The 26,609-nt window shown below is 38.9% G+C and overlaps 1 protein-coding gene across 2 annotated transcripts in view; it reads left to right on the top strand.

The window, feature by feature from the left end:
- Positions 1-2,473: 2,473 nt before the first annotated feature.
- Positions 2,474-26,609, top strand: part of CERS6 (ceramide synthase 6) — a 291,305-nt gene continuing 267,169 nt past the window's right edge. Inside the window, exon 1 of one of the 2 annotated variants that reach the window (XM_072612222.1) lies at positions 2,474-3,102. In XM_072612222.1, the coding sequence (XP_072468323.1) occupies positions 2,933-3,102 (170 nt within the window). In that variant the 5' untranslated portion in view covers positions 2,474-2,932. The remainder of the gene's footprint in view (positions 3,103-26,609) is intronic. The other variant, XM_072612221.1, reaches the window with a different exon arrangement.

Here is a 26,609-nt window from a genome sequence, read left to right on the forward strand (position 1 = left end):
GCCTCCTTTAGCCAGGGCAAATTTGAAATTCCTAGGATGAAGTTCTCCTTGGTCAATGTAGCTTGACCTCTGCTAGATTCTGAATTAACATCAGTGCCAATGTGGAGGTAGTACAGAAGTATCAGACTGAGGGCTGGCCTTCTCTAGAACATCCTTTTTCCATTGACCAACAAATTCCATAATTTGAAGAACTCTTAAAAACTCACCTTTGCCCTAAAACTTTCCAGACTGATTACAAGAGAGCTACATTGTTTAGCCACATTACTTAATTGAATGGTAGAAGACACCTTTAAGAAGGCACCTTTCCATGTTTTTGAATAACATGGTAGTGCCATGGTTAGAATATTGACCTGAATGGATCTTTCATCCGCTTCTGTATGGTATTTAGTTATCAATGATGTGGGGCCTTCAGATCTGGGAACATGCCTAGGTCTTCTAACGTGGAAGCGTCCTACTCCATATTCTCCTATCATGTGGGTTGGAGTAGTTTTCTTTGACTGACTGTGTAGCTGGAATAGGCTGCATCTTTAAAAACTTCCAGACTGAAGTAGTAACTCTCTAATTCCTGCCCACTCTTTTTTTTTTTTTTTTGCTTTCAGAAGGAGAAGATCAGGGATCACCTCCAGCAAGGCACCAGGAACTGAACCAAGAAGGGGAGCATATCTTTTCCCTCTTCTCTCCTCTGGTCTAAGAATATTTGTTTTGTTATGTTTCATTTGTCCTCGGTTTCTAGATGAACTGGGAGTTCAGGCTGCTAAACCAAGATTCCAGGTGAGATCCTGCAACGTGCTTGGCAGGGAAGCCCTAAAAAATGAGGGTGCTTAGGTGTCAAGCCCAAAGAGGGTTTTGGACTTGGAATTGCAACTGTTCTAAATAGGAATTGGGTAAATTTATGAAACTGAAGAGAATTAAGCCCCACATGTTGGGGGAATAAATTTGTATATTTGTGATTATACTTCTTGAAGTAAATATTCCTTTGTAAAAGAGAAGTTAGTGGTTAAATGGAACTGGTGTACAGGGGCCCAATCCCTAACTGGTGAGGAAACACTACTGGTGGGGTCTGGAGCCATTGTTAGAGCCCAAGAATCCCCCTCACCCCCAATCATCTTGAAGGTACCAAGAATCCTGGAGGAAGGGGTTAAATGTAACATATCTGGTCTTCAGACTCTGGGCACCAATTTTACATTAGTGAGAACACTAACTTCCCTTCATGTACACTGTACTCCAACTAAACTGGGCTACTAATGATTCTTCATTCTTATTTCCCTCTCCGTTTGCGCATCTGCGTATATGGACTTCCAAAGCTGAAATGGACTCCACCTACATTTCAGTCTGTTGAAAATTTTCTCTATTTTCATGACCCAGCTGAGGAGTTCCCCATTCCCCAAATCTCTGCAGCTATAAGGGATCTCTCCTGAAATTTCTCATATGTATGTTTGTTCAACTCCTCCTATACATTTATCTCATTCTAACTCATATTTCAGTTGCTTGTATGGATTTCAACATGAGGTTTAACAACAATTTTCTAGTTCAACCCATATTATAGTGGGAATGGACCCTGAAGTCACAGGTTGTTGTTCAGTCCAGTGTGACTCTCTGTAATCCCATTTTGGGATTTTCTTGGTAAAGATACTAGAGTGGCTTACCATTTCCTTCTCCAGCTAATAAATTTTTAAGGCAGGATTTGAACCCGGTCTCCTGGACTTCAAGACTAGTGCCCTAAGTATCTTTGTCCAAGGTCACACAGTAACACAACTGGGATTTGGATCCAGGTCCTCCTCTTCGTTCTACACCAAACCCAGTGCTCTTTCTACACCAGACTTTCTTCCCACTTACTGTTTGCGAAATTAATTTTTGAATGATCCTTTCCTGCCCAGGGGCCACTGTCCTTTTATTCTCTAACATTTGAAGGCAGAATTGATGAAGTTATCTATGAGGCAGGAAGCCAGAATTTTGGTCTGAGCACTCACTAGTTCCTGAGAGTGGGTACAATATGCTGCGGTTTGTCATCAGTATTCGTCTCCCTTCTCGAAAAAAGCGGTTTTTGAAGCACGTGGGCTTAAAATATCAAGCGTAAGAAACCAGAACTCTGAGTGAGGGTGGTGTAAGAGAACCAGAGGTGGAACGCGGAGGCGGGAGGACCCCCGTTCTTGCCAGAGGATCCCAGCTCTGCTTTCTCTCCTTATTTCAAGCAGGACTCTTTTCTTTCTCCCCCTTCCTTTTTGCATCAACTCCAGCCTTCTCCTTTTCTGAGCCTATCTCCAGCCCAAGATTCCATTCGAATCCCAAACTACCCCGGCGCTCTTCCACATCCCGCCAGCCGTCCGTGGCGGCCACCACGAATCCAGCGGAAAGTACAGAGTTCTCGTTCTGGAACTCCGATGGGGCAGGAGTCCTTGCACTGAGCATGTGCGAGCATGCACACTGGCCCGGACAGCTTTCAGGGACCTTTCACAGGTAACACGCTCAGTTCCCCAGGGCTGGAGGAGTGGCGTGCGGTAGCTGGCCTGCTGCCTGCCCTAGGGATCCGCTCCGCGTCCGTGGCACCCTAGAGCGCAGCGGCGGCGCCTGCCCTCAGGGGTGTGGGGGCTCCTCCGTGGGTCCGCGTGTGTTGGGCTGCTTGACGGCCGGAAGAGCCAATCAGGGCTAGCGGCCCGGGCTGCCATGTGACAGGCAAGGCGGCCCCTTTCCCCAGCGCGGCCAGCGAGAGAGAGAGACGAGAGTCAGAGCTTAGAAGGAGCTCGAGCCATCGCCAGGAGCAGCAGCAGCGGCAGCTGCGGTGGCCGAGGCAGCTGAGGAGCAGACGGGGTCCAGGCTGCGGAGGCTCCAGGGGACGGACGGATCTGCATCCCCGCCCTCCTCTATCCCCAGGACATTGCAAGGAGCCCGGCCGCTGCAGCGAGATCTGCAGGACAAGGCTGGACAAAGCAAGATGGCAGGGATCTTAGCCTGGTTCTGGAACGAGAGGTTCTGGCTTCCCCACAATGTCACCTGGGCAGATCTGAAGAATACAGAAGAAGCCACCTTCCCCCAGGCTGAAGATCTCTATCTCGCCTTCCCCTTGGCCTTCTTCATCTTCATGGTCAGGCTGGTCTTTGAAAGGTAAGAAGGGTTGGAGGACTTCTTCCCCTCCCCCTGCACACACACACACACACACACACACACACACACACACACACACACACACACACACACACACACACACACACACACACACACACACACGTCTCTGCCTCTCTCCCGGTGCCTCCTTCCCCCTGTCTCCCTCTATCTCTTCCTTTCTCTCTTACACACACGCGCACACACACACACACACACACACACACGCGCGCGCGCGCGCACCCACGCACCCACTCACACACACATACACACACGCACCCGCTCCCTAGCACACATCCTGATGCAGCTGCTGCCCTCCTTATGCAGACTCTGTAGAGCAAGGCATCTTCCTCTTTTTCCGCTCTCTGTCCCCCAGTGACCCGGGCATCCCAAAGCTTTTGTGTAGAGAGCAGGAGAGTACCTACTTAACTGCGTTCCGATTTAAGGGAGGAGAGGTTCATACTTGCTCATCAGTTCGTTGGCCCAAGGATGCCAAAAAACGGACTCAGTTTCCTAAGGGAATTGTAGGTTGCTATCTTTGGATCTTCTTGGTACTGCACCTTCTCTGTTTGAGGAGAGGGGAACAAAAGGTGAAAAGCTGCTGATGGGGATATATTGGACTTAGCTCGGATAGGTTCTCACTATTCCCTCTCCTGCCCAGCCCGGGCACCCTGTATATTGCTTCAACTGTAGCACTAGGAGGCGGAATTTCATTGGGAATGCTTGGCTACTACACGTCTAATTCTAACAGAGCGGGACTAACGGACGGGAAGGGAGAAAAGAAAGACACTTCAAATCATTTGATCCTGGTGTTGATTTTATGAACTTGCTTCCCTCACCCCATTTCCCTAGTATTTCCATGCCTTTTGACCCCACTTGGCTTCTCAGTAGTCATATCTGTCACCCACGGTACCTACTGAATGTTAAATATATTTCCATGTGGGATAGGTAGAGACTAATTTTGGAGGTCTCCAGCACTGCGCACCAATACTGAGAGAGGCTCCTTAAAAAGAGTAACTACCTTGGTAATGTTAATTTCCAGATAGTTTGATAGACATAACTCTTTTGAACTAAAATACAAACTTAAACTATATTTCATATTGATAGTGTTTGGGTATATTTTTATTTGTAATTTATCAAAACTAAACTTAGAACCTGTTTCATGTTTTAGTTTTTATTTCTAAGGTAGATTTTCCAGGTGATTCTTTCTTCTAAGATTACTGAAATATAGTGAGGACATAAAAGGTTTTGTCCATAAAAGTGTTTTTTCAAGAGATTACAGAGAGATTTAAATTTTTTAGATCACAGGTTAGTGACCTAAGATCTCTGATCCTTTTTGCCCACCACCCTTTAAAAAAGACAGCTTTGTCATGGTATCCTGGAAGGTACTTTGAAAAAATTGTTTAGGATGACAAAATTTGTTATTCCAAAGTTGCCTATTCCATGAAAAATCTGTTGATGTGATGTTTGCAATTTGTATTTTCAAATAAGCAAAATGATGCAGAATATGAGAACTGAGACAATTATCCAAAATAAAGGAATTGAAATACCTACTAAAATGATTTGGAATATTCTCTATTTTTAAAATAATATAATTGAAATATACATAGTTCCAATAGGTGATGAAACACAACTGAAAATGTAGCTATATTTACAGTTTATTGATTATGGCTTCAGCAAGCAAATATTTATCGAGAAGATGAATATATACCCACCTTAGTAATCTTTAAAAGAGACTACCGGATAAGCAAGGTTTGTCATACCAGCATGTGCTCACATTTGAGTAGTCTGCTACTCCATTTGTAGAAAGATGTGTGCTCTTATTTCTTGGAGAACAAAAGCATGCCAACAAAATGACTTGAGTGCAGACATCTGCATGTTCTTGGCTTCTTCTCTGTACTGATTCCAGACTGTTCATTATGTGAAGAAAAAAAAGTAGCTTTTTTTAGGGGGTGGAAACAAGTCTTGTCCTTAAATGCAGTCCATTTTTGACATCTGGTAAAGTTGAAAACTAGAAATTCCTTTTTCCTGTACATGAACATGTTATTTATTTATTTTAAAGCACAAACTCATGATTTAATGTGTAACTTACAAAGGAGACAGCTGTTTTCATCCATCAGTCACAGAAATTGGATCATATTGACATGTAGAGAAGCAGTTGGACTTCTTTTAGGCTGTTTTAAAAACATGCATTACATTAAATGGTCTGCCTTGAAGTCAATGACTTCTCCTTTATGGCTTAAATTAGGAAGATGATGATGTTCATGAATTCTGCTGTCCACAAAAAAAGAAACTGACTAGATGTTGTAAGGATTTGTACTTAGACTGTTTTTCCAGGAGTGGTGATGGGTTTGCAGTGAAACCATCTTTCACACTATTTCACCTGCTTCTTCTAGTGATGAAGGGCACCCATTGGCAGAATGAATAGATGGGAGAATTATTCATGGAGTCTGTTATTCTAGAATAGAGTACTTCTTCCAACTCACCTTTATAATACTCCGACCTCTGACTATAACCTCAGTAGTAGCCTGCTTCATTCTATTGATGTAGCTTATCTAGTCTTTATTGTTAATATAGTTGCAATTTACTTTTACATAATAAATATGTCCTTGTAGAGTTGTATATGAATCTTTTGTAAATTGCAAGTTATTTTAAGTGTACTTATTGGAGCATACTACTTAAAGGAATTTGACCTGAATCCTTTCATAATAGGAATAATTGCCATGTAATTTAGCATATTTTAATAACAGATTTTTATATATTGAGTTTTAAAAGCAGAATATACATACACATACACACAAAAACAAATAACTGCTGGTTCTTTCTAATGAATTAGTGCCCAAAGCATACTGGATAAGGTAGAAAACATGAAATTGGCTTTCTTCCCTTTGTAATATAAGTATATGAAGTACAATTTAAATGATATATTTCTGGCAATATATTTTTTCCCCATTCTTCAGTCCTACCTTGACATTTTTGAGTCTCTACCATTGCAGGATTGAGAGTAAAGGTATCTGGCTGGGCATGGTTTTTTATGGTATGTAGCCATATGTGCTACAATATGTAGGCACAGCAGGGCTAGTTAAAAATGGAACCATGTACAGTCAATGAATTTAAACTGAAGCTCCGAATAACCTCATGCTTGGTAATTTGGAAACAACCTTTATGAAACTCTGATTTAACTGGGTACAGTTGATTTCCAATACAGATGAAGGGAGTGATAAGAAGCCATTGTTGGTAAATGCATACTATCTGCATGACAGGTTAAATGTTTAGTTTTTTAAATTGTATGGCTTATTCTAGAATAAAATTGAAATTGATGCTATAGGTTTGGTTTCATAATAATAATATTGTTATGGTGGCTGTCAATTTTATGAATCCACTGGCTTGTTGGTTGTTGATCATCATTCCAAGGGAAAGAGAGCCATGGAGTTTTAATATCTACCTGAATTTTTGACTCTGGTACCACCACAGCTATGTTCTCTTATTGAAATATTGGAATAGAGATAGAGGCCAGAATTGAAATTTCATTGATATAAGGAGGCTCCTGTCTAACAATGCAGGTCTTACCTTCTCCATTATACTGACCTCCCTGGCTTCCTTCAAGTCCCAACTAAAATCCCACCTTCCACAAGAAACCTTCCCTAACCCCTTTTAATTCTAGTGCTTTCCTTTTAAAAATTATTTCCTGTTTATCCTATATATAGCTTGCTTTGTTTGCATGATGTCTCCCCCATCACATTGTAAACTCCTTGAGGGTAGGCACACTGCCTTTTGCTTCTTTTTGTATCCCTAGGTCTTCAAAGAGTACCTAGAACATAGAAGGCATTTAATAAGTGTCTATTGATTGATTGCTAAAACAGTTGCTCAGAACCCTAGGAAGCAAAGGGACTTGGCCTGATTTACACAGCCAGTATGTGTCAGGGTGGAATTTGAACTCTTGTCTTCCAAGGCCAGCTCTCTATCCACCACAGCAAAGGGATATAAACTGGAGTCTGTAATCTAGGCTTAAGATGTTTTTTTGATAACTATATCACAATATAATTGGTCTTCGTTGCAATCTTTTGTTTTGTTTTAGGAATTTAAAAACATTCTTAGAAGGGGTCCATTGACTTCATCAGACTGCCAAAATGGTCCATTATACAAAAAAAGATGAAGAACCACATACTATTCCATGGTCCCTCTTATTTCTACTATATTATGAAGTCTAAATATCCATAATTGTGATTTCAAGAACTGCAAAACTGCTTTTGGGAAGGGTAATTTCTTGAGTTACAGGGAACAAAAAGTATATCCCCGAACAGGTATTTTCACCTACATGAGTTTACGGGTGAGGAGGCAGCATGGAGAGAGAATTCATTGGATTGGAGGTCAGAGAATCTGGATTCTGGTTTAGACTCCGTCACTAATTAACTGTGTGTAACTTAGGGGAAGTCAGCCTCCCTCTGCCTTTTTATGTTCTTGATTTAGGAAACAGTTGCCTAATACCTAAGAATAGGCTAGATTCCATTGACCCTTAACAGTTTTCATATCTGTGTATTTCAAATATTGGAATTTATCTTTTCTCAAAAAAGTTACCTGTTATTTCATGAAACTCACGTTGAATGCCAGAGATTATCGCTCATAAATGAGAGGCATTTGAGTATGAGAATTTATAACAGGAACATGCTGGTCAATGATTTTGTCACTTTTATTTTTCAGCTACATCTTTGTTACTTTGTTTTAGGTAAACAAAATCAGTTTAAACAAGCCTTTAGCAGGGTAAGGGAAAGCTACAGTATTTCTCAACAGTCACCAAATAAGAGCGTTTTCTATCTTTTAGGCATTTCTCTCCCTGATTTCTTTACACCTCCTCCTCCCTTGCCTTTATCTGTACTGCTTTGAATACTGGGTAACAGGATGTCTGTTGACCAAGGAGCACATTTAGAAAGCTTTAGAATGTTAGAAATGGAAAGAATCTTAGAGAACATTGGACCCTAGCTATCTCTAGCTAGGTTACACAGTAGATAGAGTGTTCAGCATGAAGTCAGAAAGACTTATCTTCCTGAGTTCAAATCCTGTCTCAGACACTTACCATGTTACCCTGGGCAAGTCACTTAAACCTGTTTGCATCAGTTCCTCATCTGTAAAATGAGCTAAAAAAGGAAATGATAAACCATTCCAGTATCTCTTCCAAAAAAACCCCAAATAGGGTAATGAAGAGTCAGATATGACTAAAAAACAACTGAACAACCCTAGTTCTCTCCCACCTTCTCTTTAGTTCATTACCCCTTCTAGGTTATTCTTTAATCAATGATAAGTTCACATCAGGTTGACTAGCAGATCACTTGTACTATATATGTACATTCAAAGTTAAGACTTTCTTTTCTGCTTTATTCAATTAAGGGAGACATGTCTACCTTTTAACTTCTCACTGAGTTTCTGATCACTCTAGAATAAACTATTTTGGACCTTCAAATATAGGAAGAGAATAATCACAATTTTGGTTGATCCCTTTTTGGGATCCTTCTGGATTTACTTATGCTTTCCTGGGTCTCTCCAAGAAGGTACCACCATAGGGGCTTTTCTTCTGAAAGCCTTTTTTTTTGCTCTGTGCCCTCTGTGAACTGTTGATTACTTACTGTTGATTAAGGGGGGGGGGGGGGTCAAGAGGTATGTTTGCATTTAATTTAAAAACAGAATTTTAGTGCAATTTGCATGAAATATTTTCTTATTTAGTAATACTCTGGACTGCAGATTAGTCTTGGTAAATGTGCATGATTAACTCATTAAATGATGGCATGACAAAGATTAAAGGTGTGGCTAGATAGCCACTTGCCAAAACCTTCTATTAATAGTCAGAAGGGGTTGCAGCAAAAAAACCCAAACATCGCTGTGAGTTTCTGACAGGTTTAGGAAAAACAGGTGTTGATGACTGTTTTGTTGAAAAGCAGCCTAAGAGCAGAAGATGGGTTCTGTTTATTTAAAGTTTAAGTAATATATGTTTTGTTTAGTTCATCAAAATGTCTTTCCTTTGATGCATGGAGGGTTGTTATCTAGATTGTAATAAGGTGGCTATTTGGATGAATAGAATGCCATCTATTTGAATGTTATCTTAAACAGTAGATTGGACAACCATCAAAGATATGGTTACAAAAGGCAGCTGGGTGGCACAGTGGATAGTCAAGAAGACTTGAGTTCACATTCTACTTACTAACTGTACTTACTAACTGTACAACCCTAGGCAAGTCACTTAACCCTGTTTGCCTCAGTTTCCTAATATGTAAAATAAACTGGAGAAAGAAATGGGAAAACATTCAGTGTCTCTGCCAAGAAAATTCCAAATGTGGTCACAGAGTCAGACATGACTGAAAAGACTGAACAACAAAATGGTTACAAAAGAAGTTATTTATAACTCTTCCGAAGGCTGTTTAGAAATGATGTACATTAATGAACAGTGAAATCATACCTGAAATTGCTTTAATATTTTACTTCTGAAAAGTTAAGAAATATGCCAGAAGCATGGAATTAGCTCTTTCCAGGTGAATCATAGAGGATCAGCTGCAATCTCTTCTAAGCTTCCAGGTTGTCAAATCTCAGAAAACTCGAATATTGAAGCTGTTAAGAGTTTTTATTTATTGTTGCTGCTCAGTCATTTCAGTTGTGTTCGACTTCATGACCCCTTTTGAGGTTTTCTTGGCAAAGATTTTGGATGGGTTTGCCATTTCCTTCTCTGGCTTCTTTTACAGGTGAGTAAATTAAGGCAAACAGGATTAACTCACTTGCCCAGGTTCAGGAAACTAGTGTTTGAGGCTGGATATGATCTCAGATTTTCTTGACTCCAGCCCCAGCACTCTATCCATCTTGCCACCGAGGTGCCTGTTGTCAGTCTTATTGGCCTTACTTTCTTCAAATGTAAAAGGTGGTTGGACTGGAAGGCTTCTTAGTTCTATGATACCCTTACTTGATGATCTTGTGATCCTAGAGAATGACCTAATGCATTTAGAACTCTCAACCTTGTGTGATGGATTTAAAAAAAAAATTGCAGTTTTAAAATCCACTTACATATTATGCATATTTACAGTCTCCCCCCATCAATCAAAACCCATAAAATTTCCACAGATATTACAACTCTTCTCACAAATGTGATACTTTGAAGGTTTTCATTGTTTTCCCTTCATCCCTTTTATCTTCTTTTTAGCTCTTCTGGACTGTTATATTCCTAATGTCTTTATACATTTTAAAAGCAACAGTAGAAGCAGCAAATAACATTTATAAAGTCCTTTACATACATTTCTTAATTTGTCTCTTCTCCACAACAACTCTATGGGGTGTGCAGCACAAATGTTGCTAGTCCCATATTACAGAGTAGCAAACAAGCTCAGACAGATGTGCTTTGCCAGAGGACATGCGATAAGTAGCAGGGCTGGGTAGCCCAGGCCATTGACTGTAACCATTATACTCCACTGCAGTTCCAGAGGGTGTCCTCAAGGCTGTGGTTTGTTTTTTTTTCTACTTTCTCTTTAACTCTTTCCTCTAATAAGACTCTATAAGCCTTTTCTTTATGAAGTGCAAAGCACTTTAAATTGTAAAGTTCTATATAAATATGAGCTGCCATTAATATTAATGGTTACAAGTAAATATTATTGATCATAATCATACCACTTAGTAAGCTTTTAGACCTCTGAGAGGACTTTAGAGATTATCTGTTTTACTTATCTCATCTAGCAGATGAAGGAAGCAAAGTTCCCTAGAAGCTCAGTGACTCATCTGAGATAATAAAACCTATTTTGCTGGGGACGGGGAACAAGACAGGGGGAGGGAATGTGAGAAAGAAGGATAACTTACAAGAAAACATATCCTTTCTATCCAAACTACCCCCTCCCAGTAATCTTTCTCTTATAGAAATCTTTTGTGATAGTATTTTCAGAGGTAAAGTTGTTTTTCTTATGAGAGCATTTTGAGGTAAAATCATTAATATTTTTAATTCCATCCTGGATACCATCATCTCCCAGCCTTTTCAGTTTTTTGATGTTGTCTTCCCATTAGAAACTAATAAGCCCCTTGAAGTCAGAGACTATGTTTTTGCTTGCATTTGTATACCCAGAGCTTAGTACCCTACCCTGGCACATAGTAAGTGTTTAAAAATGCTTGTTGACTTCATAAAACTCTTGTCAATTTGATGGTCAAAGGTCTTAATTTTGGGGCATTGCTTTGGTTCTCTGTTCCCACTTGGTGGTTTGTTTCTTGATAGCCTTTGTTTACCCCTATACAGAAATGCTCTTTGTCATTTTGTTCTAGTCACATGTCTATTCTGTTTCTGTATGAGCCTTTCTATTTCAAGTCATTTCTCATCAGAGATGTGAGTCCTGTGGCTTCTAAATAGGACTCATGGGATGCTTTGGAGATCATGCTTTAGACTGTAGGTGATTTTATGTTTTGGGAGTAAGATGGGGAGAGAAAGAATGAAAGGCTTGGGGAGGGGGAGAGGGAGAGGAGGAGAAAAAGAAGCACAAAGAGTGTAATTATTTTCACAAACAGGTCACAGAAGGAGTCATCAGCAGACCTCAAGAAAAAAAAAGTTTAGACTCCTGACTCATAGACCTTTCTTTTGAAAGGGCACTAACCACTAGCCAGGCCTTACTATTTCTGTTATGATCTGTGTTAGTGAAACATGACTTCACTAAAAACCGCTGGCTTCCTTTTCTAATTTTGACATTTTTTAATGTTGTGAACAAATATTCTAGACCCCTTGGTGTTTGGTTTTTGCTGGTTTTTTTTGGTGGGAGTAGGTAGCATTATATCATCACATGACATAATGATAAAGCAACAAATAAAAATTGATTCTGTTGGAGATGGGGAGGGGAGTAACTACTATCTAGAACTGTGACAGAGATGGTGGGAGAGAAAAAGTATACTTGATATATGCTTGATAGCACACTAAGCATTTTAGTTGCCCTTTTCAGGAAGGTACTTGAAACAAATATACTTAAATGTCCATTTATGAATATTGTGGTATTCAAATTGATGACAGAAAATTGCCATGTGTTGGAATAGTACATTGCCTTTTAGGAAATCACATTTCATATTTTTTCAGTATCTAGATGATTAAAGCATAAAGATTCCAGTACACAATCCATTTAAGCTAATCAAACTGATAGGATAAAATCCTACTGACAGATTCAGAGTAGCTGAGAATACAGGTACTTCTTCCATCTGTCATTGATGAATAGGACTGAGGAAGAACAGATTGGTTCCTCTCTATCCTTGGTTTAATGAAAAATATGATAATGTTCAGTAGAGGTTTAATTTTTATGTGTTTTAGAGAAATTTAAAACAGACATTTCCAAATGATTTCACTTGAATGTTATTATAGGGAAACAGAAATATTAGCATTAGCAGACTCACATTATAGATTCTCCATGAATAATGCCTGAAATGGTTATTTGTCTCAGTGTTCATTCACTATATAAAATGATTTCCTATATAACATGTTCAAGAAAATAATTCTGCAAATTCAACAGAGATTTTGTTAAGCATTTTCTGTATATAGAGTGCAGTGCTAGACCTTGGGAGATTTATGAAGTTTACATAGGGGATGACTGCTGCCCTCATAGTACTTCTAGTCTAGTAGGGTCAAAGAATACAAATACAGATAACTATATATACTATGATATTGCATATTTAAATTGTAAAACAGTGTGGTAATTGAGATCTGAGAGAAGGCCATCATCATGATGGGAAGGAAGAGAACAGGTATTTATATAGTCCTTGCTGGGTTCCAGGCACTGTGCTAAGGACTTTGCAAATATTATTAGATTTGATCCTCATGACAATCCTGCAAGGTAGGATTATCCTTGTTGTATAGTTGAGGAAACTGAGGTAGACAGTAGTGAAGTGACTTGCCCAGTGTCATGCACCTAGTAAGTAACTGAGGCCAGATTTGAGCTGAGGTATTCCCGACTCCAGGCCCATCATGTTATTCACTTTACCACCTAGCTGTCTTGTAGCTGAAGAGATCAGGACAGGCCTCTGGAGGAGGTGGCATTGCGCTGGACCTTCAGCAGTTGAACACACTGATTCTAATCCAGTCACATTGTGAGCAGGTGTTTAGAGGAATGAGGATGCAGTGCACTTTTAGGTGGCAGAGAATAGTCTGATTTGGCTGAAGCTCAGAGTGTGTGAAAGGAATTATCTGGACAGAGTTCTCTTTTGGGGGGGATGGAGAGTTAGAGATAATTTCTTTTTTTACACTTCAGTCTTCATGCATTCATTCAATAAGCATTTAAGTACCTAACTATGCTGGGGGAGGGGGATAGTTAGGTAGTGCAGCGGATAGAAAACTGACCTTGGGATTAGGAACTCATCTCAAATATACTAGCTATGTGATGCTGGGCAAGTTACTTTACCCTGTTGGCCTCAGTTTCTTCATCTGTAAAATGAACTGGAGAAGGAAATGGCAAGCGACTCCAGTATCTTTGCCAAGAAAACTCTAAAGGGGGTCATGAAGAGTTAAAAATGACTAAACAAATGACAACATGCTAGATGAACCACCACAAAAATGAAACATCCCTATCCTCAAGGAAATTATGTTCTGTGTCAGAGAAGCAGCATGCCTGTAACCAGTCAAAATTTTGATGCAGACTTCCACTTATATGATGTTATTAATGAAGGGAACTACATGGTGACAGAACATCCTTGATCAATGCAATTTAGAAACTGTTCTTCAGTTTGTTGCCTTAGAGAGTTGCCTGGGGGCACGGAGAGGTAAATGATTTCTTAGTGTAACACAGTCAGCAGTATGTCAGAATCAGGACACGAACCCAGTTCTCTGAAGCTGGTTCTCTACATGCGACTCCTTGACTCATATTCTAAGTAATGTTAGTATGGCTTGGGCACTTTGGGATTAGGAGCAGACTCTTGATCTCTGCCTTGAAGAGAAGTCAGAGGTACCAAGAGGTGGAAGTGAAGAGGAAATACAACATCCTAGGAATGGGGTATATTCTGTGTATGAAGATGAAGCATTATGTGCAAGGAACAACAAATCAGCTCATTTGCCTGGAAGGTAGAAAGTAGGAAAGAGCCTCACATGCAATAAACTCATAAAGTTGTCTCTGGTTGAAATGGAAAGAATTTTAAATGCCAAATAGAGAGGGTCTGTATGTGATTGTGTTCATTACTAGTAGGCAGCCACTAGAACTTTTGGGGCATGGGAGCTATAGAGTTAGATATCTTCCAGGAATATCAGTTCTGTGCCTATGGAGAGGTTGAATGGGGAGAGAGCTGCGACAGAGAGAGACCAATCAGGAACATCTTGAATTTGTTGGAAGTTCTTTTTTACAGGTATTTTATGGACTGTGGGTTAGGAGCTAGCATATGTGTATCTTTCTACTCCGCCATCTTGGCTCCCCAGGAACATCTTTATGTAAAGCCTTTCTTGATTCAGCAATTGTCAGTGTTCTCTCTTTCTCAAATGATTTTGCGTTTATTGATTAGTGTAAATGTTGAATCTCTCAATAGACTGTAAGCTCTTTAAGGACTGAGATTTTTTCCTTTTTTTTTTCAATATTCCAAGTGCCTTACACTTAGTGGGCATCTAATGAGTATTAAATTATGAATGAATGAGAGTGAATTTGTATAATTGCTATGATCTATTCTCAAACTGTTTTTAAGATAAAATGTTATTTTTGCTGTCTTGTAACTGTTATTCCAGTGCTTAGCTTAGTGTCTTGTATGCAGTAGCCACTTAATAAATGCTTATTAATTGATTTCTTGAATTTTTTTCCTTTCCCTTCATTCCTTTTCTTTTTTGTTGAATTTTCTTATTTATTTATTTGTTTATTTATTTTTAGATTTTGACATTCATTTGCACAAAATTTTGAGTTCCAATTTTCCTCCCCATCTCTCCCCTCCCCCCACCCCATAACACCTTGCATTCTGTTTACCCTTTCCCTCAATATGCCCTCCTTTCTATCACATCCTGCCCTTCCCTTATCCTCATCTTCTCTGTTTTTTTATAGGGTAAGATAGATTTCTATACCCCATTGCCTATATTTCTTATTTCCTAGTTATATGCAAGAACAATGCTCAACATTCGTTTCTAATACTTTGAATTCCAACTTCTCTCCCTTCCTCCCTCCCCACCCATCCCCACTGAGAAGACAGGCAATTCAACACAGGCTATATATGTGTCATTTTGCAAAAAACTTCCATAATAGTCATGTTGTGTAAGACTAACTATATTTCCCTCCATCCTACCCTGTTCCCCCTTTATTCTATTCTCTCATTTGACCTTGTCCCTTCCCAAAAGTGTTTGCTTCTAATTACTCCCTTTTTCCATTTGTCCTCCCTTCTATCATCCCCCACACCCCATTTCTCCCCTACTTTCCTATAGTGTAAGATAGATTTTCATACCAAATTTAGTGAGCATGTTATTCCCTCCTCAAGCCATATGTGAAGAGAGTAAGCTTCACTTTTTCCCTCTCACCTCCTCCCTTTTCTCCTTCGTTGAAAAAAGATTTTTCTTATCTCTTTTATGAATTATAATTTGCCCCATTCCATTTCTCCCTTTCTCCTCCCAATATATTCCTCTCTCACCCATTAATTTTATTTTTTTTATAGATATCATCCCTTGTGATTCAACTCAACCTGCGATCTCTGTCTATATATGTGTGTGTGCGTGTATGTGTATAATCCCTCCACCTATCCAAATACTGACAAAAGTCTCAAGAGTTACAAATATTATCTTTACATGTAGGAATGTAAACAGTTCAACTTTAGAAAGTCCTTTATGATTTATCTTTCCTGTTTACCTTTTCATACTTCTCTTGATTCTTGTATTTGAAAGTCAAATTTTCTCTTCAGTTCTGGTCTTTTCATCAAGAATGCTTGAAAATTCTCCATATCATTGAATGACCATTTTTTCCCTTGAAGTATTATACTCAGTTTTGCTGGGTAGGTGATTCTTGGTTTTAATCCTAGTTCCTCTGACTTCTAGAATATCCTGTTCCAAGCCCTTCGATCCTTTAATGTAGAAGCTGCGAGATCCTGTGTTATCCTGATTGTATTTCCACAATACTCAAATTGTTTCTCTCTAGCTGCTTACAATATTTTCTCCTTGACCTGGGAACTCTGAAATTTGGCCATAATATTCCTAGGAGTTTCTCTTTTCAGGTCTCTTTCAGGAGGTGATCGGTGGATTCTTTTGATATGTATTTTGCCCTCTGGTTCTAGAATAGTGGGGCAATTTTCCTTGATAATTTCATGAAAGATGATGTCTAGGCTCTTTTTTTGATGATGGCTTTGAGGTAGTCCCATAATTTTTAAATTGTCTCTCCTGGATCTATTTTACAGGTCAGTTTTTCCAATGAGATATTTCACATTATCTTCTATTTTTTCATTCTTTTAATATTGTTTTGTAATTTCTTGGTTTATCACGTAGACATTAGCTTCCCTCAGCTCCACTCTCATTTTTAAAGAACTGTTTTATTAAGTGAGCTTTTGAAACTCCTTTTCCATTTGTCTGATTCTGCCTTTTAAAGCCTTCTTCTCCTCATTGCCTTTTTGAACCTCTTTTGCCAATTAAGTTAGCCTATTTTTAAAGGTATTATTTTCTTCAGCATTTTTTTGGGTCTCCTTTTAGCAAGCTGTTCACTGACTTTTCAAGCTCTTCCATGGCCTGAACCCATTGCATATTCATTTTGGAGGTACTGAATGCAGAAGCCTTGACTTCCTCTGGCAGTATGCTTTGTTCTTCCTCATCTGAAAGGATGGGAGGAAATACCTGTTCACCAAGAAAGTAACCTTCTGTGGTCTTATTTTTTCCCCCTTTTTTGGGTATTTCCCTAGCCAGTTACTTGACTTCTGAATCTTTTGTCATGAAGAATGTCGTGGTGTCTCCCCTCACTCCAGAACCATGCTCAGGGGCTGAGTTTCAGATCAGCTGCTCAATTCCCCAGGGGCTTTAAGCTGAGCCACTCCCATGATGGAAGCTGCTGCCCAACTTGTCACTGCCATATAGTGCTGCTGTCCCATTGCTGCTGCTGCCATCACTGCCTGGGGACCGTGCTGGGGGGCACCTTGCTCCCGCCCAGCTGGGAAAGCCCTCTCGCTGACCTTTGATGCTTTCTTTGGTGCTTGTGGGTTTAGGGATTGGAGACCCTCCCTGCTGGGGATTCTGCCCTGGAGGCCTGTTATTGTCCTGTTCCCGCTGGAGCTGCATGGTCAGAGCTGGGCTCTTCTCAGCTCAGGATCCTGTGGGATAGACCTTTTCTGTTGACTTTCCAGGTTACCTTTGGTTCACTCTGTCATTCTGTGGCTTCTGCTGCTCTAGAATTTGTTGAGAATCCTTTTTTACAGGTATTTTATGGGCTGTGGGGGAAGTATGTGCATCTTTCTACTCTCTCATCTTGGCTCTGCCCCTTCATTCTTTCTCATATATCTACTTTAATATTATAGTTGTTGGAAGAGGGATAAAAGGGGGATTTGAGGGAACCATGCAGATTTTTTTCAATTTATTAAAATCTAAGGATTAGTACTGATAGTATTCAGAATTATCACTTTCAACAAGTCAGTGTTTGTCAGTAGTCCACTTGATAGTCCTTTGATAAAATAGTTTGGTTCGAATTCAGGGCTCTCAACATCTTAATGGCTGAAGTATATTACCTGTTTGGGAAATAGTGTAATGAAGAGAAGTTGGCAGGGGAAAGTACTTAGTAATTCAGAGAACAGAAAGAGTAGGATTAAATAAGTACATGTGTTGGGTATTGGTACACCTCCCAACCGCAGCGTACTAATGAACTATTTCATATAAAAGCTTCAATGGGGTGTAATTGATCCTTTCAGCCCACTGAACAGTTTCTTTCTGGACCCAATCAAGAGTATCATACCTCAAAAAGAGATCCCAAGGTATAAGTCATCTTGTTTATATATTTAAAATTTCACTTCATAGTCCAATTAGTTTGATTAGTTAGGGAATGAGATGAACCCCTTCCTTATATTAGGATGGAGTAGCAATACAGAAAGCTTGAATTGGTGGTGAAGCCAGTTTGTACTAGAAGGGACTTAAATACCCTATTCTTTTGTGCTAAATTACTATAATGTTAGGACTAGCTTGGGTTTTATAGACTTATTGATCTTATAATTCCAGGAAAACCCCAATCCAAATTTTACCTCTCCTGTGAGAAATAACTTGCAGTAAAGTATGTTGTGGAGGAATGCTTGTTAAGGTAATAAGTTCTGTTTGTATTCTTGATCCTAGGGCTGGAGAATTGATTTGATTCTTTTGTAGAGTAAATATTTATAGTTTTAGTTAAATTCTATGGTCTCCGAACCACTGCCCCTCTTTAGGAAAGAGAATAAATCTGACAGAGAACAGGAGTCTAGAAAGTCTTTCATCCAACAGACTAATTTCTGTCTTGGTGAGGGTTTTTGTTTTTGGCCATGCTATGTTTTCGTCTGGTGACAAGCAATGGGATAATGACTAGAATCAGTCACCTTGGGTTTAGTTGTAGTAAGGTGAAAACTTCTTTGGAAAAGAGATCTGTTCTTCAAATGAGAATCATTTTCCAGGCCAGGGGGCTTCCATTAGTGGGGTCTTGCTTCAGCCTCTGGTGCTCCTAGAGCCTCTTTCCTACTGAAGGCACCGTATCTCTGTTTCTCTAGTTTCCCATGCCCTTCACCCACTAGGTCAGGAGTTAGAGTTGTTATTGATCTAGAACGCTTCCAGCCCTCCCTCCACCGCCATCACCCAGGGACCTCTGCTCTTTTGAGATTCACTTTGTCTGTACCTCCTAGTCCAAATAATTTTTGCTGTGATGTACTGATTTCCAGATAACTCTCCCTCCTTTTTCAAGGAGTTCTATTGAACAGTCTGGCTACTGATCCAAACCCCTGTCCTCATCTTATGGGATCTCAGTGGAGATGTTGATGTGCCCCCATAAACTCTCTGGCCTCCCAACTTATCAACCTCCTCAAGTCCCAAGACTTATAAATGCATCTACTGTAGCCAGCCATAGGGGTTTGTTTTAGATTTTATCCTCACCCATAACAATGCTGCTTCAATGAATTTGAACTCTGAAATTCTCCACTGTATTTACAATTTCCAGTTCTGCCATCTTTCTTTTATCCTTAAAGTTCGTGAACCTAGTCTTCTTCCTCATCATAACCATTTAGTACATCTATCCCTCCTAGTCTATCACCTCTGCTCTGGCCTCACTTCCTTCCCTTTATAGCCTTGACCCTGTGGTTAGCCAATGGATCCACAAATTTTTCTCTACCCTTGACTCCCTTGCCCTACTTACTTTTCAGCCAGATTAATAACCAGCTGTAGATCATGCCCAAGATCTGCCTTCTCTGCTCCTGATTTGTTGAATGAGATTGGACTGTACTGATAGGGTTCACTACAAAATCATGTTATAGAATTTTAACTTGACTTTCACCGTTTCATGATAAACCTTTTGTTTTTACTTATTTGACTCCTACTTATCTTAGCAGTTTTTCAAAACTTCTCCTTCATTCCTCAAACCTCCCACACCTATCATGCCACTTTATCAGCAGATGTCCTCATCTTTTAGTTCACTGAGAAAAGAGGCCTTCTGTTGTGCTCCCCCTTTGTTCCTTACTATGTAACTCAAAATCTCTCTTCATCTTTGGCTGTGTTGTCCTTGACTCCTGTTGCTTTTAGCCCTTGGTAAAGCCATTTCCTTTACTTATATATACATTCCTATCTCCTATAGTAGTTTGCCCCATTCATTACTCATTTCTGCCCCATACTTTAAAAAGTTCACATCTTAAGCTATAATCCTATATCTCTCTTTTCTTTTGATTTCAGACTCAGAGAGAATCATCTCTACTTGCTGCTTCTACTTCCTCACTGATCATTTATTTCTGTCCCTTGCAACCTGGCTTTTAATGTAGCACTTAAATGAGGCTGTTTTCTTCAATGATACCCTGACCTTTGAATTTCTAAACCTATTAGCCTTTCTTCTTAGACCTTCTCCTCCTTGGCTTTGCTAAAGCTTTTGCTGCTGTTGACCTACAGTCTTTGACCTAGAAACTTTCCCAACTCATAACTTCCATTGTGCCATTTTTTCTGTTTTCCTGCTGCCTGTCCTCATTTTCCCTTATTGAATCATCATCTGTCCTTAGCCTCTTTAGCATAAGTGTTCCTAAGGGCTATATTTTGGGGGGCCCTTTTCTTTCTATTTAAATGATCTATTTCTCTTGGGTATCTCATTAACTTTCATGATTTCAAGCGTCATTCTTATAATGGTGACTACAGAATCTACGTAGTCAGAATTGATTTCTCCTGAACCCATTACATGAACCAGACAACTGCCTTTTGAACATTTTCTACTTGATGTCCCACAGGATATCCACAACAGAACTCGTTATCTTCCCCTTATTTCTGTTGAGGGCAGTACTATACTTCCAGAAGTCTAGCTTTATAACCTCCGAGTTATCCTTTACTCTTCTCACTCCCTCTCCCTGCTCCCTATCCAATCAGTTGCCAAGTTTTATGGATTTTACCTTGACATTTGCCCTCACCTCTGTCCTCTTCTCTGCTTTTGTAATTACAAGACTGGTTATCACCTCATCACTTTTTACCTGGACCACTGTAAAAGCCGAATTTGTATCCCTGCCTTCTGTCTCTTTATCTCTCCAAATGTTGCCTCCTCTATGACATCCTCTTAAGGAACAAGTCTGATCATGTCACTGCCCTGCTCAAGTAGCTTCAAGGGTTGCCATTGCTTACAGGATAAAATGCAAACTCCTTAATCTGGCGTTATAAGTCTCCCACAATCTGGCTTCCAACCTTGCTTCATGCTACTCTATTTTATGAAGTGTTTGAGCCAAGTCTCCCACACCTCTATACATTTGCGCAAGTAATTGCCCATAGTTATTGTGAACATTGTTGTCCTGGTTCTATTTGCTTCACTTTGTATCAGTTCATATGTCTTCCCACGAAGACATACCTGTATTCTTCAAAATCATAGTTTCTTCTTGTGTAGCAATATTTCATCACATTCACATAAGACAATTTTAACCATCAATTGAATTAGAAAAAATACTCTATTACGATGTCCGATACTTTGTTTCTTTTAGTTCTACCTTGCTGTGTTTGAAGTTGGAGGCTTTTATTTCCATTGATGTGATAGATAATATTTTAAATCAAAGGGCTTTTCCTTTGTGTTGATTATTTCCAATTTATCCTGTATGTTACTTGTTTGTGTATAGTTGTTTACATGTCTCTCCCATTGGACTTTGAGCTTCTTGAGAACAAGGATTGTCTTTTGCCTTTCTTTGTATTCTCAGTGCTTAGCGCAGTGCCTGACATATAATAGATGCTTAATAAATGTTTATTAACTGACCAGCAATGGAAATCTCCAAATGCTTTTTGAAGTCCAAAGAGGAGATGATACTATCATAAAGGAGGTGGCAGTGGAGTTGGGGTAGCTCGGTGGCACAGTGACCAGAGTGCTGGGTCTCAAGTCAGGAAGTTTCTTGTTGTTCATTTGTTTCAGTCTTCTCTGACTCTCTGTGACCCCACTTGGGGTTTTCTTGGCAAAGATACTGGAGGGATTTGCCATTTCCTTCTCCAACTCATTTTACAGATGAGGAAACTGAGGCAAACGGGTTTTTTTGGGGTGAAAGAGAATAGCCAGTTTTGGTGAAAGAGAATAGTCCTTAGCTTAGTTTTTTTTTTTATCTGAGTTAGTATAAACCTGTCTAAACTTTATCACCTAAATTGCCTTTTATGTTTATTCAATGAAATCCATGTTTGGGATAAAAATGTCTTAATTTCTAAATGCGTGCTTTCCTTGATGAGTGTGTCTGTGTTTAGAGGGAGTGGAGGGCGATGGAGGCAGTTGGATAGAGCAAAACCATTAAGAGGTAGAGAGAGGTACAATTTCTGACATGTTGACAAACATTTTTACCTGAGGCTAGACAATTAAAATGATGATATAGCATAAGTTTCTGTAGAAGTTTGTGACTACTGAGGGTACCTTCCTTTCAGACATGGGTATAATATTTTACTTATTTCTTGGAAGATATATGCTTAAACTGTCAGTTTAGTAAGCAAAAGCAATATTTTCCTCAAGTTCAAAGTTTAGCTGGTGTACTAAAATTGTATTTTACTAAATGACAGTGTTAAGTAATAACTTACCTACATTTGTGTAACGATTATTACCTTCCTGTGATCTCCTTTTGAGTAGTTGAAATTTTAAATATCTGGATGGTTAACATTATTGTAATATTAAATGAGATAATACAGCACTTGGTAAACCTTAACTATATTAATACTAGCTAGTGTTGTTGTTATTACTACTACTCATATCTCTTAGAGTCCTTTTCCCATCAAAACATAATTTAAATTTAGTATTAATAAAATTGGTTTTGCTGAAAGTATTTGTATAATCCTCTTTCAGGAATCTTGAATACTTTGATACTTAGGTGGATTTTGTCAGTGTGGGTTCCTCTCCACCAATCATAACCATCCCTTTAATCCTATTTGATTCTCGTCTAAAATTTTCCATTATTCCTAAAAGTGTGCATTTTCCCCATCTCCCACCCTCCATTTCCCCAAGCTTAGAAGAGGTTTCTCTCTCTGGTTCTTTTTGTAACTTGGATGTATTGGAGATATTTGTAAGTCCTATCAGGCAGACCAAAGGTTGAACCAAAAGGAAAAAGAGGTTATGCTGTAACCCTTGGGTTATCAGTCTGTTTCTTCTTGCTGATGACCAGCCTACTTCTGTTTCCCATTTTACATGTCCTTGACAATATTTTCCGTCATTTCTAGAAAGCATGTTATTGTGAGTAACATGCTGGGGCGTATTTAAGCCTACTGTGTATCTTTACGTTGTCCTTTCGGTTACTTGTAATTTAGTTACTTCTGAGATCAGAGTGTCCCTTGATTGTTCAGCTAGATAGTATTCCTGAGAGAATATTATTATTCAACTGGATTATTGAAAACACTGAAAACTTACCTAAATGTGATCTAGCTGTATTGGTTCCTTGACTAAATCCTGGGCTTAACTCATTGTTCATCTGCAACCTAAGTTAGTATTAACTCAATAGCATGTACCCCCAGCTGCATTTTATTGTTGGGCTAATACAAGATTCTTTTATTGATTTTATTTTTTCCAATATGGATAATTATAATAATCTCTTATACTTTCCCTTAGAGTTCACTGAGGAGGATTTATAGGCTCAATTCAATTAGTGTAGTAATTAGAAACATTTGGAGAACCCTGCCATTCATAACAATTTCCTTGATTCCTTCCTTCTGTGGCCATTTTTTCCTAATATGAATACCTTAAGTGAGTGTGTCATTTTATGTAAATAGTTATTAAAATTGTCTCCATGGTTGTATAGTATTTTTCAAAAATTAAATTAAAATTTTTTTCATTTAGTATTTTCTCTTCCTCTCTTTCCTACTGAAAAAAAATCATAGAATCATATATGTTTATATAATCTTAAGTATAACATTTATATCTGGAACTATATAATTTTATATATACATATATATGCACACACACAGATACACAACAACGTAGACACATACATATATACACATATACAATAGCCCCTTATTTGAGGAAAGCTTGTTCTTAATCCTCTCTTATGTCTGGGAGCGTTTGGCAGTCTAGAGACTGATACCTTTTCTCCATAATGTATTTTGAGAGGCAGGTAGATGGCCTATTAGCTAGAGTGTTGGGCCTAGAGTCAGGAATATCTGAGTTCAAATCTAGCCACAAAATTTTACTGTGCAATCTTGTGCAAGTCTCTTAACTCCTGTTTGCCTTATTTTCTTCATCTGTAAAATGGGGATAATAGCACCTACCTTCCACGGTTCAAGTGAGGATCAAATGAGATTATAACTGTAAAGCACTTAACACAGTGCCTGACAGCACTATGTGAAATGTTAGCTGTTATCATTATTAAATACTTAAAATAAAATTCATAGAAACATAAAGGAAACTACATATGTTGAAAGTCAGTTATCAAAATTAAAAAAATAGTTCATGCATTGTAGCTTAAGAATCTCTATATTAAAGTTGCATTATTCTTCTGAGTTAAATGCTCACTTATTAATAAATAGTAGATCCTGGGATCTTATGTGTTCTATATCTTTCCGTGTAGATCATTGTGAAAATTGCCTGTGAAAGCCATCTGTTGCCTTTTTATATTTTCATCAATGATACCTTCAAGACATATGTATACTATTCTCATAGAAGGCATATGGATTGATATTTTCATGTCTTCTTGGTTGACTCTACAAAGTTATTTTGGTAAAAATTAACATCTGTATTCTTTTTCATTCTCTTAGAATTGTTCCCTTTTTTACATCTTGAATATTAATCCCAGAGTCGAATTTGCTGGCTCACACACTGATTTTTTTTAGGTATTTGGTCAGATCTAAGTATTCTTCCCAGCTTCTTCTTCAGTACAAAACTACTGCTACTTCTTCACATGATAGAACAGAGACTGATTTGGCAGAAATTAAATGTCATCACTCTTTTATAATTTTAATACCAATAGATCCCTATGAACCACAAGCAGAAATACTCCAGTTTGTATCTGTTATCTTCTTATTTCGTATACAAATTCTCTCTCCATATTTTGACTTAACTAGATATAATGCCATGTTCTCTGCAGGTTCATTTTTTTTTTTTGTCTGCTTTTCTTTTTCATTTTTGTATATAAAGCAGGGCGTAGGGGCAGCTAGGTTGTACAGTGGATAGAGCACTGGTCTTGGAATCAGGAAGACTCATTTTCTTGAGTTCAAATCTAGGTAATTGTGTGACCCTGGGCAAGTTTCACCCTGTTTGCCTCAGTTTCCTCATCTGTAAAAGTGAACCAAAGAAGGAAATGGTAAACCACTCCGGTATCTTTGCCAAGCAAACCCCAGATGAGGTCACAAAGAATCAGACCTGACTGAAATGATTGAATAACAACATATAAAGGAGTGTTGCTTATCATCTTCTAAGCCTTCTCCTTCATAGCAGTTTTCAGACTCTGAACCAGTGATATCCTTTGCTGTCATATCTCTCTGCTTGGTAAACAGATCAAGTGTTTGTGGTCTAAAATTGGAAATAATCTAAATGTCCATTATTGGAGACTGGCTGAATACATTTCAACATATTAATGTGTTGAAATATTAGGGACCATAAAATAAGATGCATGTAAGGAAATGTGAAAAGATAAAAAATGAATTGTAACATATGAGCAGAACCACAGCTGTATATATTTTGAATTAAAAAGGCCAGATTTGAATTACTTTTTCCCTGCCACTTGCGGCTTCTATGATGTTAAAAAAGTTGCTTACCTTCTCTGGGCCTTAGTTTCCTCAGTTGTAAAATGAGGGGGTTAGAATAGATGACCTAAAGTCTCTTTCAGTTATAAATATGTGATTCCATAGGTACTTGAATATCAGGTACACCTGGAAAGGGATGCAGAGTAAAAATAGTTGTTTTGCTGAGTTTTTGCTCATTTTATGTTTATTTAATTTTTTTGGTAATGGTTATTAACTTATAGTAATTTTGGGGGAGAAACTGTTGGCAGAACAAAATTCTAGTATTTGAACATTTTTCTTGTGGTAACTTTTGCACTGGTTATCCATATTTACCTAATAAATATAATAGAATAATTGTCTTTACTTTTGTCCAGTTTTTCAGTTCTTAAATGTCATGCCCATGGGGCACAAGGTCTGGCAGGTTTTACTGAGCTAGGCCAACTTTGAGGGTGAGTTCAGTGACAGACTATTACGTTTGCTATTCAAGGACCAATCTTTTAAGCTGAATGCCTGCCCACCAGAATACTGGGCATTTGATAATGAATTAATTTTCTGAGCCACAAACATTCACAAAGTAGTAAAACATATGAAATATCACATATTGTCCTGGGTGGTCCCCACTCACTTCTGTAGTAACTATGGCAAAGCCGAATGGGAGTGGGGGGTGGAGAGCAAAGATGGCACAGTTCTTAGATCATTTACAATATAAATTTAATTGTTGTTACTTTTAATGTGCTTTCTTTTGTTCAACCACTAAAAAGTTGACTTAGAGATTTTCCGATCTTTAGAATTACAGTCAGAACAGAACCACATCTAGTAAATGTCATCCTAAGCCTGACTCTGTTAAAAACTTGAATAAAAGATTTTAGGGGGGGTGGAGCCAAGATGACGGAGTAGAAACACACACATACGCTAGCTCCGAACCTACATCCCATAAAATATCTGTAAAAAAGAACTGCCAATAAATTCTGGAGCAGCAGAAGCCACAGAACAGCGAAGCGGACGAGATTTCTGTTCCAGAGAGTCTGAAAACCTCTCGCAAAAGGTTCTTCACGCTGCGGACGCAGAGCAGAGCCCAGCCCTGCGTTGGCCACCCAGCGCTGAGAGGAGCAGATCCAAGCGGGGAGCAGATCCGAGCAGGCTTCAGGGACAGAATCTCCAGCAGCCACACGGGTCCCTCCACCCACAGGTGACAAGGGTTGGTGAGAGGGTCTCTTTGGTGGGTTGAGAGGGG

Source organism: Notamacropus eugenii, chromosome 5 (genome assembly GCF_028372415.1).
Source record: "Notamacropus eugenii isolate mMacEug1 chromosome 5, mMacEug1.pri_v2, whole genome shotgun sequence".
Classification (NCBI taxonomy): Eukaryota; Metazoa; Chordata; class Mammalia; order Diprotodontia; family Macropodidae; genus Notamacropus; species Notamacropus eugenii.